The sequence below is a fragment of the Ptychodera flava genome, chromosome 2, assembly GCF_041260155.1.
Source record: "Ptychodera flava strain L36383 chromosome 2, AS_Pfla_20210202, whole genome shotgun sequence".
Lineage (NCBI taxonomy): Eukaryota > Metazoa > Hemichordata > Enteropneusta > Ptychoderidae > Ptychodera > Ptychodera flava.
Window position 1 is genome coordinate 45,505,505 of NC_091929.1, and position 19,317 is coordinate 45,524,821.

Sequence of the window (19,317 nt, forward strand, 5' to 3'; positions counted from 1 at the left end):
TTTCATTGCTATCAGCTGTTTAATAATCGACAAACTCTTCTTTTAACTTCACAAGAAAAAATGTCTGCAAGACATGAAAATGTTACAATGCAAATGAGAGTGATATCACATTTGTGATCTAAATTGGAGTCTGTACCCTGCTACAGTGTATGTGAAACCATCGTCACTCCACAAAAGGAGCGACCGTGGTGAAACTGACGTGACTACACACATGACAGTGTTCAAGGTATCTCTCTAACCGCCGTGTCAAATACTACCATGTTAAAAATCTCTATCTTTGGCAATTATAAAATGGACAGAATCATGTCTCCGTGGAAACAGCGAAAATTGAACATGAAATATACAACAATAACAATATTAAAAAAAACGAGTCTCACAAAGCCATAAAGGGATTAAAATCTATCACTGAGGAGAAATATTAAACTTCCAATAAATACGGTCATTTTGATATTGCAAAATATTTAATTGTGAGCATTTTTTTCTATCAAGTACCTTTTTTTAACATTTCATTATGATATAGTATTTACACAATGTTAGTTTACATGAGAATTGAGCTGATCTACTAGAAGTGGTTGACTGTATTTGCCTAAAGATTGTTTGACAGAAACTGTAGAGCCTGGCTTTTGATGGAGGTGTTCATTTCAGTGAGCAGTTGTGGCAATAATGTTCAGTACTTTTGGACAACGTGAGGTTTGTGTGTTCGGGTTCAATTTGGTTTAGTGGCAACTTAGAACCTTGGCTTTTTTCTGTGTAGTTTTTGGGGCAGTATCCCAAAACAAATGTTCTGGTTTTAGTTATTAACCCTTTGAGAGCTGTAGTACACATCCCTGGTATGTATATAAACAACTGTATGGGCATACAATACCAGTAACTAGAGGATTAAATTTGACTGTCACTTTGAGGGAATGCGAGTGATGTCATGTTTCTTGGCAGGAGTCCTTCCACAGTCAAACGAGCAAGTTTATGACATAGCTTATCACTGAAAATCTGAGCATGACGTCAAGCACAAGTTTTGGTTCTACATCACCAAAAAGTATGCAGTGGTTCTGGACATGCCTCTGCTTAAAATTGCTAATCAAGAGAGCAAACATTACTATTGCCCTTCAAAATGAAGACAGAACAATGTTACTTTGCGCACCAAAAGCATATCACAGACAGTGATGTTGTCCACCCCATTCTGCAACCATAGTTTGATATGACCTGCATTGGCTTTGCCTATGGTGTGGTTGACTACACATTGAAAAAATAGGGGTGGCAGGATGACAATTCAACTTACAACCCCTCAGTGTCCTCACTTTACAACCAGAACAAAATAGAAAGTGACTCATAAAATGAGGCAACACTCCATACATGTACAAAGCAACTGTGCCTTATAAAAGTATTGGAAATATTCCTCTAACCAAATCATCCACAGAAATTGTGGTTTACATTGCAATGACTTGTCCATGGATAGTATTAAGTAGTTCATTCAGAATCCATATTACACTGCGTTACAAAATCCAAACCTGTCCACATTCACTCTAGTATTGTCTTGCTCTGTATCTATGCATATTACACAGCTTTCATCAGTAAAAATATAATTAACTTTTTATACAATTCATTAGTATTAATACAAGCTATATGCAGCATATATATTAATATTCTTTACCATGGAACAAGCAAACACATCAATGTAAATACATTCCAATAACCTTTGTGTCCTACTTGGATTAAAATCTCCACATGGTGTCATAGGTTACCACGGGGTCAGGGTTCAGAGTTCAGAGGATTCATTCTTTTATCCCTGCTGCCCAGTGTACAGGTCTGTAAAATTTACCGTAACCAAACCAGATGTCCACAGATGACAATATTTTCACTACTGGTAGTTGTTTCATGGTTGTTTTTTGAATCTAAGAGATAAACAATGCTGGTATGCTATATGCTTAGAGTGGTCTGTGCCATTTGTGATTAGCGCCCCCATTGTTCTGAAAGGGAAAGCTGCAAATTGTGGACAAAATCTTCCAAAGCATGTTTTGGCTTCTGAAGAGAAGCTAATTGGAAAGAAATCATTTTATATGTTTCTCATACAAATGTTATTTGCCAACTTCTGCTAAAATGTACACACATGGGCAACTTGGACTGGCTGGTTTGTCAAAATTCAGTGTTGGACTAGAACCGGTTTCACTGTATTGTCACGGAGGATGGAAAGTTCAATACTTGAGAATGGTGTTGTGCCCTTGAGCAAGTCTGTTCACTCCTCATTCAAATTATTGCATCATAATGGGTAGCTAGTCCTGTGAATTGGCGTCTGCCCGGTGGATGGCATGAGTATATAAAATCTGTGCAATGCAATTCGTATGGCGCAGTAACGAGCCACCAACCCTTTCCAACGTGTGGTAGAGTACTTTCACCCATTGTCTCTCATTGTAAACTTGGACCGGTCCACTGAAAGGTGGGGATGAAAGCAAATCAGCTCATGAGTTCCAATATCTAAAGGTGTCTGTAACAATCAAGGTGCCTTCACAAAATTTTTAAAAAGCTGCGACAGGCTTATTCTAAAACGAAATCTTCTATGTATCCTGTTAATTTCAGAGTTTTGTAACTGATATTTAGAGTTTCAGTAAATGCACACTTTCATAGTTCCCAGAAATCTGTCCCCAGCGGTCAAATATTCATTCCCGTTTCGAAGTTATCCATCCTTTTAAAAAAATTCCAAACTACTGTCGTTTCTCAATCATTTTTCTTGATGGCTACTGTATTTGTGGTATATACCGAAGTATGAAGATAGACAAGTTTATCTTACTGTTCTCTCCTAATAAAGTCTCTGAAACTCTAATTTTGAACATCTCATTTGTAATTTTTCCATCACAAAGCTTCTATGACTTTTTGTAGCATTTATGAATTACTCATCAACTGCTGCAAATATATTTTGAAACAACTGTTTCACATAGACAGGGGAAAAACTATTAATACAGTTTCATATTCCTTTTTAGCCGATACAAATTTACCTCTTAAAAAGACTGCATGACAATAAAAAGACAAAACAAAACTTTCACAAATAAAAAGTGCTATTAAGTATCATGGACAATGAGTTGAAAAGAAGCCACATGGTTTTTTAAAAAGTGTACTACATTTTAAGGTCAGATAATAACTATATTCTTCCAAAAAAAGCGATGGTTCTTTTTGAGTTTTATGTCACCTAGTAAACTATCATTTACTGTTTCTTTGCAAAAGTCTTACTGTAGTCTAGCACTAAATATTTGCTGCAACATGTAATGTGATTAAATTTTCATGGGACGGTCTATTTCACGAGACGTGTGGGATGATACGACTGCAAGTGAACTGAAAACAACTGAAAATGCAACATCGACCACTTTGGACAGAAATCTCCACACTATTTCTCATCTTTTTCACCAAAATAAATTCTGTAAAATACATTTTTGCAAATTTTGTCCTTTTGTGTATCATTTTAAATATTGCTAAAAAACTGAGTGGTTGGACCGCTGGTGTTTTTTGTCTCGTCTATTCACATGCTAGCTTGCTGTCAAAGCTACTGAGGGCGATGCCAAATGCCTGGAGCGCACACATCGGGTAGTTGAAATCCATTGTGAAAACGTCTTCAGCAACCCGTCCAAATTGCATTACAATGTAGTCAACTGGAAGAGGACACAAGAAAATATCTGAGTCAGAATTATATGATACGGTCTGGGAAAACTAATTCACACAAAATATTTCCCTTTAACAGATAGATTATCTCCCACAAAATCAATTTCATATTTTCACATATCATGTTTTAACTGGCTTATATTTGCAAAAATTGAAAATTTAATGTTTCACTGTAGCCTTAACACAGGGATGGCAGCCATTTTGAATTTCAAGCATCAGTAAATATTAGGTCATTTGTTTCTTGATCAAAAACTTTTGCACAGTGATCCAATTTTTTTTCTTGAAGTTGAAAGGAAATAGTTTAAAGTTACTTTATGGAAAGTTTGAGCAAATCTGTAAGTCTTTCAATATTGAGGCACATAGTACCTTAATAAGAAGACAAGCATTATCAGCTGCAGTGTCTAATTTCTGAAATCTTCTATGCAGCAGTTTTCGCAGACACTAACAAACTGTAGCTCTTATTCAGTTTTATGCTGGAATTGAATGCAAAAGGTCAAGAGATGGACAAAATGAACAGGCGGACTTGTTCTACTCACCATCATTGTCATGTACAATCTGAAAATTCTTGACTGAAGCCTGCGTCACACGCCCATGGAAATTTAATACATATGATTGGGTATCTGCAAGGAAGTCAAAACATTGAGTATGTGAAATATCATGACTCTGAAATGATGTTAAAAACAATCTTGATGTAATACCGGTATTCTGCAACTAGTATCACGGTACATGAAAAAATTAAAATAACAATCATTCCCACTGACCCAATATTCTACTGCTCTTCTTTGATAGCACTTGGATGCATGAGAAACACCTATGATATATTTTGACCAGTCTGTATACATATTATCTCTGAGGAAAGAGGGGTGGTTGTATAAGATCCTATCAAAGTGTTAAATCTGTCTGCATAATGGCATGCTATCTAATGAACCTTTAACCACATAATTTTATGTTTCAGGCAGATGAAAACCTATTTACCATGCTTGGCATGGAGACAGAAGCCAACAGCAACCAATTCACACAGACTGATCAGTGAGTTGGTAGAACAGTTAACAGATGTGTTGACTCACAAGATGAGTGTTAACCTTGCTGTAAAATGTCATGCTGCTTCACTGCACTGATTTTACCTACTTGTCTGTCAACACTCAAAACCAAGCACTGCTAGCTCAATTGCAATTGGAGAAGCAATCTCCCATAGTAGCTTTGTATTGACCTTTTTGTGAGGAGAACGCGATTTGCTCCTACTGCGGCCTACAGTTTATAAATCTTGAAGTACCTCTGAAACACTCCGGAGTACGACATGCTCAATCTTTCAGAAAACATGTTATGTCAGTTGTGAATGATGCATGTCACAAATCTTCATTCAAAACGTTTGTCATATAGGGCGCCCTCTATGGTAGGATTAAAAAAAATTTGTGCTTGTCATTGGAAAGTTGTGTACAGAACAATGCTGAAGTTTGTTATAACAGTTGGGACCCATTGAATTCAGCACATGAAATACCATCTCTTTTACCCCCTTAATTTTTGTTATTTTCTTGAACTTGTTACAAGAACTCAATCTTTGTAAAGTTTTAGCGGCACAATCCTTACCATCGTTCCAAACCGGTGTTTTATTGTGCAGTTCTAAGAGATTTTCCATAGCTTTCTTCTTCCACCTCTCCACTAATGACTCGTGTTCCTAAATACACAGTACAATGTGAAACACAAAATATCACTATCTACCAGAAAACATCAATGTGCGACTTGAGAAATATAGCATCAAGCAATTTGAAAATTTTCTGTATACTATAACATTTCTTAGTATCAAAAACAATCACAATGATGTTTTGAACGATAAGAACTGATGATGTTACTTATCAAAAAATATCCAGACTTTATGTTTTAAAATTTTGCAGACAACTACCGTACTTCAGTTATGAAGTTTATTAGTCAAAGAAACGCAGCTGACCAGTGTACAAACTGGTATGGCTCAATTGCAACATCTTAGTACACACACTTTAACCCCTTCACTACAATGGTTTGTCCCAAACCCACTGTTGCCAATGGTGATTGTGGACCTGTCAACAGGGAATGGGGGTGAACAGATTACATTACCTGTGTATGAAGTCAACAGTTAATAAAACAGTACATTCAGCTGCATAAGATATCTTTCAATTCAAAAAAATTTAGAATAAATAGAGAAGACTTACATTTCTCGGCTTCACTTGCACCCTCTCGTGGTCAATGTTCATACCAGGTATAACTACTGTCATCTTACGCGGTCCCTTGAAACCTAATACGTTTGTTTCCTGTGAATTGATAAATCAGACATCATCTTGGTGAAACAATGAAACTTGAACAGGTGGCTAAAAACCCAGCCTCACACAAACTCTAAAAAAGAACGTTTCAGAACACGCCCGCGCGTGCACAGTTGAATTTATAAAATAAGGTTAAGCAACGCATCGATATCGCGATTAGACATCGAACTTGAAGAATTTTACTTCAAAAAAAAACGCTCAAAAAAATTAAAAAAATTATGTTGTTGTTACATAGCCTCCGCTGCTTACAGAAACTCTTCATTTGTTGGTTCGTCAAGTTGCACTAAACTAAAGCAGTTTTCCCAGTGTGTGTGAGTTTGTGTGTGTCACAGATTTACTCCATTCAAATTCTAAGCGATACCGGTAGCAGCTACCTGTGTAGAGTGAGGGCAGTGTTCTGAAGGCCAATGATAGATATTACTTCAGCCGGCAGAATGCAATATATTACATCTTACATGGCAATTAATATGAATCTAAAATATTTAAAGTCTGCCATCTCTTTAAAAGATTCATAAACTATTTCATCTAGGATAAGAGAAACTGCCCCAACAAAGACACAACACACCATACATTCAAGCAGACAGTTTGACTGTTTCAATTATTATTACTCATCTTTTTTTATCTGACGCTATAACATCGCCATGTGGCAAGACTTGTCACCAACGTACGCCCACATCCCAATTTTTACATTGCCTATCACATGTTTTTAGCACACTTTTAAGAATCCAACAGAGCTGGCAGTGTCTTTCAAGGACACTGCTAATGAACCACTTATCTAAAGAACCGGCCTTTCTTGCAGTTTTTAAAGCGCAATATTACAGCTTTCTTGAATATGTCAAGGAGATTCACTCTTCCAACACAAATCACTTCAAGGAGTAATGTTGGTGAGTACATGACACTTACGTAAATAGCGGCAGCGAGTTCTTGTCTTATATTAGAGCCATCTGACAGTGCACCTGGCTTGCCTGGGTTGATACCGTTGTCGTAGATAGTAAAATGTGTTCCTAGGAAATTGGACCTGAAATAAACCACCGCTCAATGTCAATGGTAGCAGCATTGCTCATTGTCAGTGAGAAAGTGGCTTTGTATATTGTATTGTCATCACAATTAATATTTATAAGATGAAATCTAAATAGCCATTTCCTCATTTACAAAAACTTTTGGAAAATTTTGCTGCAGTCTTCAAAAATATAATTGATTCACTAGATGCTGAAACTTATTTGACCTTTCAACTTTCATATTTTGGTTTCATCTTCTCACCACCACAGTTTGGCCAAAACCTATTGTTATCAATGGTGATTGTGGACCTGTTCACAGGGAGGGGAGGGGTAGGGGGGGGACGGGGTTGAATATGTCATATTCCCATGTGTACACTAATGTACTGATGTGGTGTTTACATTTACTATTAAAAGTGATCAAAGCTGTGTAAATATTACAAAAATGGGAAAATAAAATATTCCATGAGTGATAAAGGCTTCAAAATGAAAAATAAAAATAAAAGGTAATACTATATATTATTGCCTGAATACATGGGTTTAGGTGCCCGAGAGCAGGTGACAATTTGCCCGACGCCAGGAGGGCAAATTGTCTCCTGCTGCGAGGGCACATAAACCCATGTATTCAGGCAATAATATTTTTATTACATGCCTCTTCACAGTTAATGCTATATGACATTTAGTTACATGCAAGGCATTTTCAAACAATTTTACCATTATCGACCAGCATCAAACAGATTTTAACGAAAATCAAAATAGCAGTGCGCGCATGGATATTTTACATCTAGCGTTAAGCGTCTACTTTGACGTTGAAAACATCGAAAGGCTTCACTGGCCCGGGTAACCATGGAAACCGGTCAGTACATCGTTCACCGGCCCGCTAACATCCCGGATGTTCCTATTCAAATCAATGCACTGATTTGCATTCATCTCGAGGCATGTAATAAAGTCAAGACTATGACCAAAGTAAAGGTGTACTAGTATTGAAAATGAAAAGTTAAGGAAAATGACTCTTAAAAGGCAGGGTGTATACCAGTATAAGGGCTTGTCTGAGTCTACATTTAACAGGAATAGGTTTGGGGAAAGGAAAACTTCAAGAAAAAGATTGTTCCAGTTCCAGAGAAATGGGAAATAAACACCAGCATACTGGACAAGAAGGTTGACACAATTTGACTGAGAAAATATCAAATGTAAACAAACGTGGAATGAAGTCTTTGCAAGTGACCCTTTGAACAATGGTTTCAGTATATCATCTGTTACCCACCTTAGTTTTCCACCAAAACTTTCACCATCTCTCGACAGATCAGTGGCATCGGTTGAAATTAAATAATTAGCTGTTTTACTCTTTTTGCGTTTTCTGCCAGCGAGTAGAAATACCTAAGAGTGGGTAGGAAGAAAAGAGCAGATGTTTATGGATAAGAAATGTGCTCTGAAATCCGATAAACACCCACTGTAGAACCGTTCACATTGATTCTTTTTGGTATCACTGGAAATACATGCACACTGGCAGACATAAAGGTGAGTAGACACATGTTGGTTTTTGTCCTGTCTTTGTTCACACACAACATTTTCATGACTGACTAAAACCCACTGACTGAACCATCGGCTCAAATATTTTCCAAAAGGCAATCCAAACAAAGTAGGAAATGTTAGTAGAGTTTAGTAGTTTAAAATCTTTCTTTCAGGGAAGACATACTACACAATTCTCACATCAATAACTGACACAAAAATAGACTATGTGAAAATCTTTCAAGTGTGTATACTGGAATAAACAAGCTCATAAAATAATTCCACATGAAAACGAGTATGGTACTTGGGTACTTATGTTTAAAAGGTATCATTTTATTAGGAGTTTGGAAAATTCTCCGTTTACAAATAAAAGAAATTGCTACTCAAAAAAAGTAAAGTGGTGATATGTTGATGTTTAAAAACACCTTGAACATTATTATATATTTTTCAAATATCAATAATGAGTGTACAGCGGTACGTGACTATACTGTACCGGTTCATCTCAGAAGAATACAAACAGAGATGCATGGAATATTCCACTAACCTTTCTTCCGTCATCCCTTTCCATGTGAAGGTAGTACGTTGGGAACATTCCCCTGTCCATTCCCTTTTTGTCTCGTGTAATCCTGCATTTGATGGTAACTCCTTGTGGTGCCGGCGCCAGGACAAACTTATCCAGGTCTTCCACTTCCAGCACATTACTAGCACCACCCGGAGGGGATTCCTGAAAGAAGCATGTCAATAGATGTTTGCTGTGATGTAATATTGGTAGATGACAACTGTTAAGGTACAGTGTGCCTGAGGGACAGAGGTTCTTTCAGGTTTACACGTTTTAACAATTCTTTTCTGATTTACCGCTTAGTGGAACTCAGTTTAAAATCTCTTGGGGTAAGAAAAAATGTCACCACCTTAGTTTTTGAAAATAGAAAATTTTACTGGTTTTAACCAACTTGCCCTGATGGTGACATATAAACTTGCCAGGATAAGCGTTCTGATTCGCACTGTATACATGTACACTGACATTGTTCAGAAAGAGCACAATTGGTTCTCTAAATCACAAGCATGGAACAATCAGAGCACTGCTAGGTAGTAACACCATTTATCCACACTACCAGGATTGAAAGTTACATATGTGAGTGTATTAGGATGGGTACCCCTGGATAACTACAACGGGTACATTTCCCACCAACCCGTTAAGCCTAGGGATATTAGGATAGGTTAGGGGTAGGTGTTAGCTGAGGCAATGTCCAGGGGGTGTCTGTCCCAGAACCTATGAAACATACAAATGCTTTCTTACATTGTTTTTCTTGCGCTGTGTTGATGATGCTTGGGCGGGTGCTGGAGGGGACGTCACTGAACTGTACGAGGGCGGGGACACCCCTACGGGTGCACTGCCTGTCTGTATTGTGTCTTCATCGTCATCGACATGGTAGTCGACGCTTGTTGGAATCTTTCGAGCGGCTAGTATCCTCTCAGTTTCTGTTCAAAGTAAGACAAACACAAGATAATCACAACATCTACAAGACTGTCACACATGGTTGTTATACATGAATGAGAATACAATGGCACTAGATGTAAGCATCCCAAACAAATTTTTTGACAAATATTTTTGGAGTGTGTAATTTCTGCTGGCCTGACCCTTGAAGTTAATTTTAGTCATTTATGTATACCTGTGTTTGCCAGATGTATATTTATGCTTCCTACAGAATCACATAATTTTTTTGCATGACCAGTTTTTCATCATAAAAAGTAGTTTTTCTTTTTCTTTCCACTTTACACTTACCAACATTTTAGCAAATTTTTGGGTAATTGCGAAGTGCAAAACTGTCTTGAGGTTTAAAGACAAACAGGTATCCAGTTTAGTGTGTATTCCACTCCAGGTAGAAATGTAAAACAGGCTAACAATATGCATCTATCTGCCGTACCGGTATTCCAGAATTACATGTACCGGTATTTACCAGGGTAGTGAAGTGTACAATACTACCTGTGGTGGTTTTGATGGTTGGCTCTTCATCATCCGGTGTCATACCACCCACTGTCAATACTTGCACTGTGGTGCTGCGATCAGCGCTTGCATGAACAGATGACGCTGGTCCATCATACCCTGTGTGTAGAAACAATACAGGATTCAATGGTTGATATCACAGGACGTATTGCCATGTCAGTGTAAGAAGGTCATAACTGATATTTTTTTTCTTCTGAAAATGACTTCAAATAATACATGTATGTTTAAGAATAAAATTTAAACAAATCAACATCTGTGTGTAACCATTGTACATACTTGAATCACATTTACTTTATAATTACATGTACCAGTATGATGGACACAATGTTTTTCTAACATAGAAATTTGCAGATATGACGTTCTTGGAAGGAGATACTGTACTCTTTGACTACATGTTTGCTATGCCTGGCAAATATCACCTTTCTAGCCAAGGGCCTGCATTTCCATTTATGCAATTGAATGGAGAGATCACTCTAGATACAAAATTCTATCGGTACATGTTTCTACATGTATACCGTATACTATCAGTCAATATAACCGCTCAGGACCACCATACCGGTACAGCATGTGCAGTGTATGAATGGCTGCATGGCTATTCTACTAACAGCTTTGACAGCTACATGTACATGTAACATGTTCAATGTAAATCAAAATTATAGACACAGTAATGGTTGGCTGTTGTTTTACAGAAAGTACATGCAAAACATGTCCATTGTACTGGTATGCATTTATGTATACTAATTAACAAGTGACGTGATGTAAACATTGTCTGTGAGATCAGGGGTGTTGCTTGAAAGTAAAAATCCTACATGCATGATGTGGGAGATTGGCAATGCGGGATAAATCCATCTCATTTTCTCCTCTCTTACAATAATACTGATGCCTTGCAAAAGTTCCAAATTTATTCTTCTGTGTACTATAGAGTCATAGGAGAGACACTGTACCGGTATGCTTGGCTTACATGTGAAACAAAAACTGGTCTGGCTTGATTGTATTCACACAACCAGCAAATACAGAAACAGAGAGAAAGAACATTGATATTTTCTCTTTGAAGGTCTAGGATTCTTGCTTTTCAATTAAAACTAGACAATGATTATGAATAAACTACAATTATAAATAATCTATAAAACATTCAGGGTAGGTGTATTGCTTACAGTTTATACCTATAAAAATTCTGGTACTAGTACTGGTATACAACAGGGTTTACATCACTTTTTACTTTTGAGAGTCCCTGGGACTCCTGGTGTTAGAAAATGGGGGTCCTACATCAAAATATGGGGGTCCCAATTTATTTCACAAAAATGTTTTATAGTTTATCAATGCCATGGTCTTCACTGTGTTCAATTAGTATTAAAACACACAGCAAATAGTTGCATATTTCTTAAAATAATTCCTACATGAAAATTCTAGTTCATACTGAGGGCCCTCATTGATCATTCATGATATTATCTCATAACTTTAATGACAAGTTCACAACGTGAAATTTGAACAAGTATTCAAATTTGTCAAATTGACAAGAAGGTAAGTAATTTCATACTCTGAAATGGCATACACCTAGCAAGTCCAGTAGGTTTGAGTTCACACTCTGCCAGCAGCTCCTTCAGCAAATAACCTAGCAGTGTTCATGAAGTCAAAATCATCTATGATGGGGCCAACCAGTTTGATGAACATTAGTCTATTAAGCCTTTGAGGATTGAGTCTATTTCGTGCCCTCTGTTTGATGGCATTTTGTACTGAAAAGCCCCTTTCACATGGGGCAGAGGACACTGGTATGACAACAGCAATTTTAGCTAGGATGATCAGGATACTCCTCTGTAAAATCAGTTAGCAACAGCTTGATATTCGTATCAAAATTCAGTGCCTCCCTATGAGATCTTGTGAAGTGTTTGTAACAAGGAAGTGTGCCCTAGCTCTATCAGCATCAATACCTGGTGTATTGTTATAATGATTCAACAGTTGATCAAGCTGGTTGACCCCATAGTCAGGTAGGTTGGCCACATTTTCAGGATATCTGTGTGGGTTGAGAATCACATCAAAACACTCCAGAATATTCATCTCATCATCTGGAAATCTGCTATCTAAATTCTGCAGCAGTTTGTTGATATAATTTGCTCTTGCATCACAGAACCTCTGTTTGAGTGGCTGATTGTCAGTATTTTGAATGTTTTTGTAAGTGTTTTTCTGACCATTGCCAGGAACATCACCCAAATCATTAAAGACGTCTCTGACAGTGTGTGAATCATTAGTCATTCTATGCGTCCCTAGTAGACTGAACACTTTTTTTGATATAAGAGGTGACAGAATCTTTCTGAAATGTAAGGCTCAAAATTCCAATGACAGTAAGAACATCAATCAATAAGGCAGTGAATAGCAGACACAATGAATTAGAGATAAATTTCAACAGCTCATCAGCCTTTCCCCCTTTTTTGTCACTTGCAAGTGCCAAGGCAATTGGCTCAAAACTGATGAAAACCATCTTGACAGCTGATTCGACCGACAGCCAGCGAACAGATGTAGCCTCAGTAATTCGTTTTGCTTTCCCATTCAACAGAGTTTGAATTTGTCATATCTCACACTAGAGTCAATGAAGTATTTATACAATGAATGGATTATATTATGATATTCTTTGCAATATTCAATATCTCTGCCTGCTTGGGAAGCAGCAAGATTCAATCGATGTGCAACACAATGCACTTGAACAAGGTTGGGATTTCTGGCTTTTAATTTTGCACCCAACCCGTTCAAACGGCCGGTCATTACGGCCGCCTCGTCTGTTCCTAGTCCATATATTTTGTTCACGGCTGCGTCACAGATTTCTTTCCTAGTCAAAAATTCAATCAAGGCGTTTTCGATCTCTGCAGCAGTGGCATCTGTAATTTACTGGTTACAGAGGAAAGAAACATTCGCCTCGCCATTCTGAATATATCGAACATATATTGCAAGTTCTTATGAATGAAATGTCACAACACAAGTCTCATCCAACATTATACCGATGACGTCACTTGCATGTATGCTATCAATCAGGGACTTCTCGATCGCACGTTGAATACACTCTTCAAACTCCATAACTATCTGAGGACGTTTGTAATATTCAATGTCTAAGCCGTTCAGATTCTGCAGATGAATGATGTCAGTGAATACATCGCATGGAAGGTCACGTTTAGCGATCAGGTAAAACAGTACGTAATTGTGCAGCGTATGCCTCGAGCGGTCCTACTAAAAACTGCCCGGCATTGCCCGGCACTGCCCGGTGACACACAGGGCACTGCCCGGCACGAAATAAGCGCGTCAGTTATCACAGAAGTCGATATCTACATACCACAGACCACTAACTCTTATTAAAAACCTAAAAAACGATAGTTCAAGCCCCCAAAACGTCTGGTCTATAGTTACGGCGTTCGTAACCTTACGCTGGGCCGAGATGGGCCCGGCCGGCGGCCCTCCACCATCTTGTTATCACAAGAAGTCGATATCTACATACCACAGACCACTAACTCTTATTAAAAACCTAAAAAACGATAGTTCAAGCCCCCAAAACGTCTGGTCTATAGTTACGGCGTTCGTAACCTTACGCTGGGCCGAGATGGGCCCGGCCGGCGGCCCTCCACCATCTTGTTTACAGGACCATACTATTTACTGAGAGAAGGGGTAGTAGCCTATCGAAATTTAAACCAAACTTCGCCTTGTACTTTGAAGTCTTGCTGGGGTGTCCGAAAGCAAGTGCTTGCATATTGCATTTATAGTTCCAGATTCCCAGTTCTTTTTTTTTTTTACTTTTGATGTTATCGATGTATAATTCTGAGGGCTGGCCCAGCGTAAGGTTACGAACGCCGTAACTATAAACCAGTAAATCGACGTTTTGGGGGCTTGAACTATCGTTTTTTAGGTTTTTAATAAGAGTTAGTGGTCTGTGGTATGTAGATATCGACTTCTTGTGATAACTGACGCGCTTATTTCGTGCCGGGCAGTGCCCTGTGTGTCGCCGGGCAGTGCTGGGCATTGCCGGGCAGTTTTTAGTAGGACCCGCCTCGAGTTCGTTACTCTTACCGCTACGTATCACTCCACTCGTAACTGTGCTCTTACCCTGCAACTGCCGGTCCTCATGCTTAGGATTTTAAACGCTTGTGAGACGACTTTTCGAGTCCTGATGACGAGTGAGAGTTGAATGTTGAAAATTACAAAAACCTTCCATGAACGGGCATGTAACATTTGCTTTCAAACATACACCGCACTCCATGACTTCAGAATATCGAAGCCATTTATAGTAAATCTATTGAGTCAACTTCTGTTGAATGTTCGTAATTTTGCTGACTTGGTCGGGGGACCTGATGTATCAGTATCGCATGGCGTAGCTGCCGTTTCGGCCTCGACCAAACCTGCATGGTGCTGGTTGCTGCGGCCGCCGAAAAACTTTCGCAGATCGGCCTGTTTTGACACGACCCGCCCTGATGCATGTGTTAATCGACACAAACAAGAAATCGACCAATTAAGAATCAGTTTACATTTTGAAAGTAACTTTTTACAGCAATAGAATTTGTTTCCGCGGTTACCATTGGTTATGAAACAGTGGAGGCCAATGCACTATGGAGCATTCCATTAAAGTACGGGGTCGGTAAGGTTTACTGGGATGTGTTTTACGTGTACACCAGCAACAGATATTGCTGCGTCCCAAGGGACGCGTGGTTTAGTTTTTGAGGGGTCCTGCGTCCGGTTTTATGCGTAAAGGACGCAGAAATGCGCGTCATGTAAAACACTGTATGCAACTTGTATTAAAGTTCTATGAAATTTCCAACAATTCCTCCGAATGTACTATAATTGAGATATTTATGCACTCTGAGTCAAATTAAGAATTTTTGGAAAAGTTCTTTGCATGGGCCTTCTATAAATGTTATGTAGGAATACTAGGACATCAAGTTTTCTTGCATCACAGAGGACTTTCTTACATGTAAGCAGTGTTTCAATTTTGCTTAGTCAGCACGCTGCAATCTGTACCGGTACATGCAAGACCAAAATGTAAGCATACTGCCAATACCGGTAGTTTTCTTTTTAGTTCTAACAAAAATAAATGCTGGACAATGTGCATAGATTATACCTTTTTAAAGTGCAAAGTCACCTAATTTCTCAAAATTGCAAATTGTGATATTGTCAAAGAATTCTCTATTTACTAATGTTATGATTTGATACATGAAATGAAACAAAATCTTTTGAAAACTGAATGGAAATTTGTGTCCCATGCATTCAGATATAAAAAACATTTGACCTTTGAGCTGATCTCTGTTGGGTCCAATTGAGTACCAGCAAAAGCAATTACAGATTGTCATGCATAAAGGCAGGCAACCCTGATTAAGGTCAAAGGTCATTTACATATTGAGTCAATTCCTTAACACTAACAGATTTAGCAATTGGAGGTTTTTTGTACCAGTAAATGGGTTAAGATGCTCTATTTAGTTCTAAATGGCAACATTTCAATGCTAAGAAACGGAAAAAATCCTTTAATGAACCGTTTGCTTTTATCAAAACTATCTACAATCATTTTTGATCATAAAGAAATGTACATCTTCAAATCTGACACATTCATTGTGTGCATGCCTTCTCTTTAAAAAATCTTAGCAGCTGTGCGTTCTCTTGTGATAATTTCTTTCTTTCTTATTTCTTTCTTTCTTGACCAAAAAAAGATAACATCTGTTATATTGTGGGCTGCCTATTCTCAGCTAATGGACTAAATTTTGTAAAAAGATTCACAGCTGTCAGTCTGAATAACTATTCAATGATGATTGCTGTGGACACAGCTTCAAACCACACTAACACTTAAGGGTGATGATGATAAAACATCCATTAAGCATTATCCTGCCAGGGCCTATCATTTCCCCATCTGCTCTACAGACTACAAAAGGGTATTGCACCAAACTATATGTTAGCATGAAATGTATGTTATAGCAGTCAGTAAAAATCATATTGTTGTATGTTTTCACATACTGTAGACAGTGGAGGAATTACCTGCCTATGAATTTATTAAAATATATAAAAAAATATTTTTAAAAATATTGAAGTCTTTATAAATGTACAACATATACAGTAGGACACGCTATCTCTCACTGATTTAACAAACTTGACCTTGGTTTGTACAAGACATTTTACTGCAGTTTCCTGTTTGTCACATAATCATTTTCATGATTTTCAAATTTCAAAACAAATTTTTGTTATTCAGACCTATATGTCTATAGATTTATGGCAGTAGCATTGATTTTATGGAGTTTAAGTTTATTGACAATTCTCTGAAGGCTCCATCAATAAACTATACTGTGCTTCCGGTACTCTATGCAACTCAATGTATACGTCAGATCATTAATATCCCGGATGAGCTAATGATCCATGCAAAACATGGAATTCTCTCCGGGCTTAAATAGCAGCCTTTCTATCCAAACTCTAATGATCACGAGTCAAGGAATGGTAAACCCATTACCGTGATCCTCAAAGCTGCCATCCACACCTACGCAGGGTTAGTTTTTAAGAACATTGTCCAGGTGAACATTCAATTGGTTAAATCACTTCACAGACTTGTTGAGAAGTGCATGAAAATCACCAGAAGAGGTAAAAGTCCTCATTAAGAGTAGCAAGTCTGCTCACGAACAGCAGTTAACTTTGCATTGCTTCAAGGGTGTCAAAACAGCAGGAAATTGCATTGCACACATTTCCAAAAGGGTATAACTCTTGTACTTTGCTTGAGAAACTTCTCATGTACTGTTCTACAACTGTGAAACTTCAGTAAATTCTTGATTGGATTTGAACTCACAACTGACTCAACCTATGGCATCCAGTCACTTAGCGAAGGCATCACACTGTTCACACTGAAACTGCTGTTAAATCCCAACCCTTAAAAAAGAGAGGTTCAATAACCAAGCTATTAAGTTATTAAATATTTTTTGACTGTGACCTGGCCCACATGCTGTAGAGTTCATGAAGCACTCACACATACACACTAACTATTGCACAGTAAACTTTATCAAAGCACATCACTTTAACTAGGCAAAAGACAGAAGTTTATTGTTGAAAGCCTTTTGTTTCAATCTCTTAATAGTATTATTATTTTGCATGCAGGTATTAATTTTTCCAACCACAATATTGACAACGATAGCACTGAACAAAAGCTTGCGCTTGAAAAGGAGTTGTGACCTAACCACCTGTTACATGTAAATAAAATTAATGTATCATTTCTATTGATATAGTTTATGATTCACCCTCACTGACCAAAGAGAAGATATCAACAATACAAATTTTCTTAAACCTTTTCACTACCACAATTTGAAGCATCCCAAATTATTCAATTATCAAATTACAGGTACGGTACATGTAAAACTTCAACATTGATAACTAAAGTTTTTTACATTGAAGAACATAAAACGTTTGGCAGGAAGGAATCGGACTAGAACACGCAAGTTTTCAGATTCAAATATCACACCATCATCTGGTTTCGTATCAGGCATGGCAAGTTGTAAACTGAATGAAGTTTACATGTATCGAAACTTTACACTCCGCATTGCACTCACGTGAGTGAAATTAAACATACCGATACACTTTGTTGAGTCTAGAATGTAGCCATGGGTTTCAGATATGCTTTTGGGGTTACCTAGTCTGCAGCCAATGGTGAAATTCTATACTGCTAAATTTTGAATTTTCAGCGTTCTCTTTACATTATTGTGCAGCTTAAACACTAAACTATGCCAGAATTTTGTTGCAGGAGTTGGAATACAATTCAAACATAAGTACATCTACCGGCAATCTGTACCAGTATGGTTGTAAAATCGACCCAATGGCAATACCGGTACATTATGAGCTTTAAAGTCTTTTCAAAAAGCAGTTTCATGAAAATCCTTAAAGTGACTAGATGGTATAGTATTTTTCAAGGAGCGTTTTCATGAGGACCCTTCAAGTTACTGCTCTGTTTACAGTTTTTTCAAGAAGAGGTACATTGTGAAAACCCTTCACGTTACTGGCTATTACAATTTCAGGTGTGAATTCTTTTGGAATTCAAATGAATGGTAGTTTGCCTGTGGCTAGCTTACATAGTGCCGTCAGCTCATTCTCCATGTTAGTATAGTTCATAATGTCTTTTCTCATACAGTTTTTCAGAGTATTACAATTCGGAAGAGTTCATTATACGCTGGCTAAATGTTGACAACTGTAGCTGCCAAAATGAATATAGGCAATGGAGGAGATACTTTTAAATTTTCACTATTTCTTTTCTGCTGTGAACAATTTCATGCAAAGTGTGGTTGCATTAAATTACTTTCCTGTTACGAAATTTTCATGGAGTTTACTTTATGTGAGAGCAGTACGTGAATAAAATATTTACACCAGTATATCAAAGTATCTGTCGCTGGTAAACCCTAATAAAGCAGAAATTTATGCACATGCAATGCAGCATGTCTGGACAGTATCTTGGTAGTCTGTGATTGACGAAGTGAGAAATTTAATAATGGAAGTTTGTTTTTACTACATCACTCATCTGGTACATGTTTTTTCACACAATGCAAAAGTGGAGTTTTGTGTCAATATACGGGAATACCAAACTCCTCCAGTTTTAATATTACAGTGTGTTGTAACAAGAATTCATTTATCCATGTACCGTACATGTACAGTATGACCGGATGTGGAAATAGCAGAGCCGAGGAGAAGCAAACGGGACAAGTTTGCATTTCAATATCTGATTGTCACCCTATCACCACCATGGTCCAGCTGATTATCAATGCTGAATGTGGTCCTATGGTACTGACCGGTAGTAATCAGACTGGACCTGGTCTATCTAATGGTGAAATCTGGGTACAATCCTATGGTATTGCTTTAACACAATATTGTAGCTGAGCTGATG

The 19,317-nt window shown here is 37.7% G+C and overlaps 1 protein-coding gene across 2 annotated transcripts in view; it reads right to left on the reverse strand.

Annotated features, from left to right (window-relative positions):
• LOC139122399 (tubby-related protein 3-like) overlaps positions 1 to 19,317 on the reverse strand; it is a 53,202-nt gene continuing 33,885 nt past the window's right edge. For both annotated transcript variants that reach the window (XM_070687784.1, XM_070687788.1), the window contains 9 exons: positions 10,428 to 10,547; positions 9,741 to 9,922; positions 8,988 to 9,167; positions 8,199 to 8,311; positions 6,843 to 6,957; positions 5,832 to 5,930; positions 5,233 to 5,320; positions 4,182 to 4,265; positions 1 to 3,635 (listed from right to left, as the gene is read on the reverse strand). In XM_070687784.1, the coding sequence (XP_070543885.1) occupies positions 3,502 to 3,635; positions 4,182 to 4,265; positions 5,233 to 5,320; positions 5,832 to 5,930; positions 6,843 to 6,957; positions 8,199 to 8,311; positions 8,988 to 9,167; positions 9,741 to 9,922; positions 10,428 to 10,547 (1,115 nt within the window). In that variant the 3' untranslated portion in view covers positions 1 to 3,501. The remainder of the gene's footprint in view (positions 3,636 to 4,181; positions 4,266 to 5,232; positions 5,321 to 5,831; positions 5,931 to 6,842; positions 6,958 to 8,198; positions 8,312 to 8,987; positions 9,168 to 9,740; positions 9,923 to 10,427; positions 10,548 to 19,317) is intronic.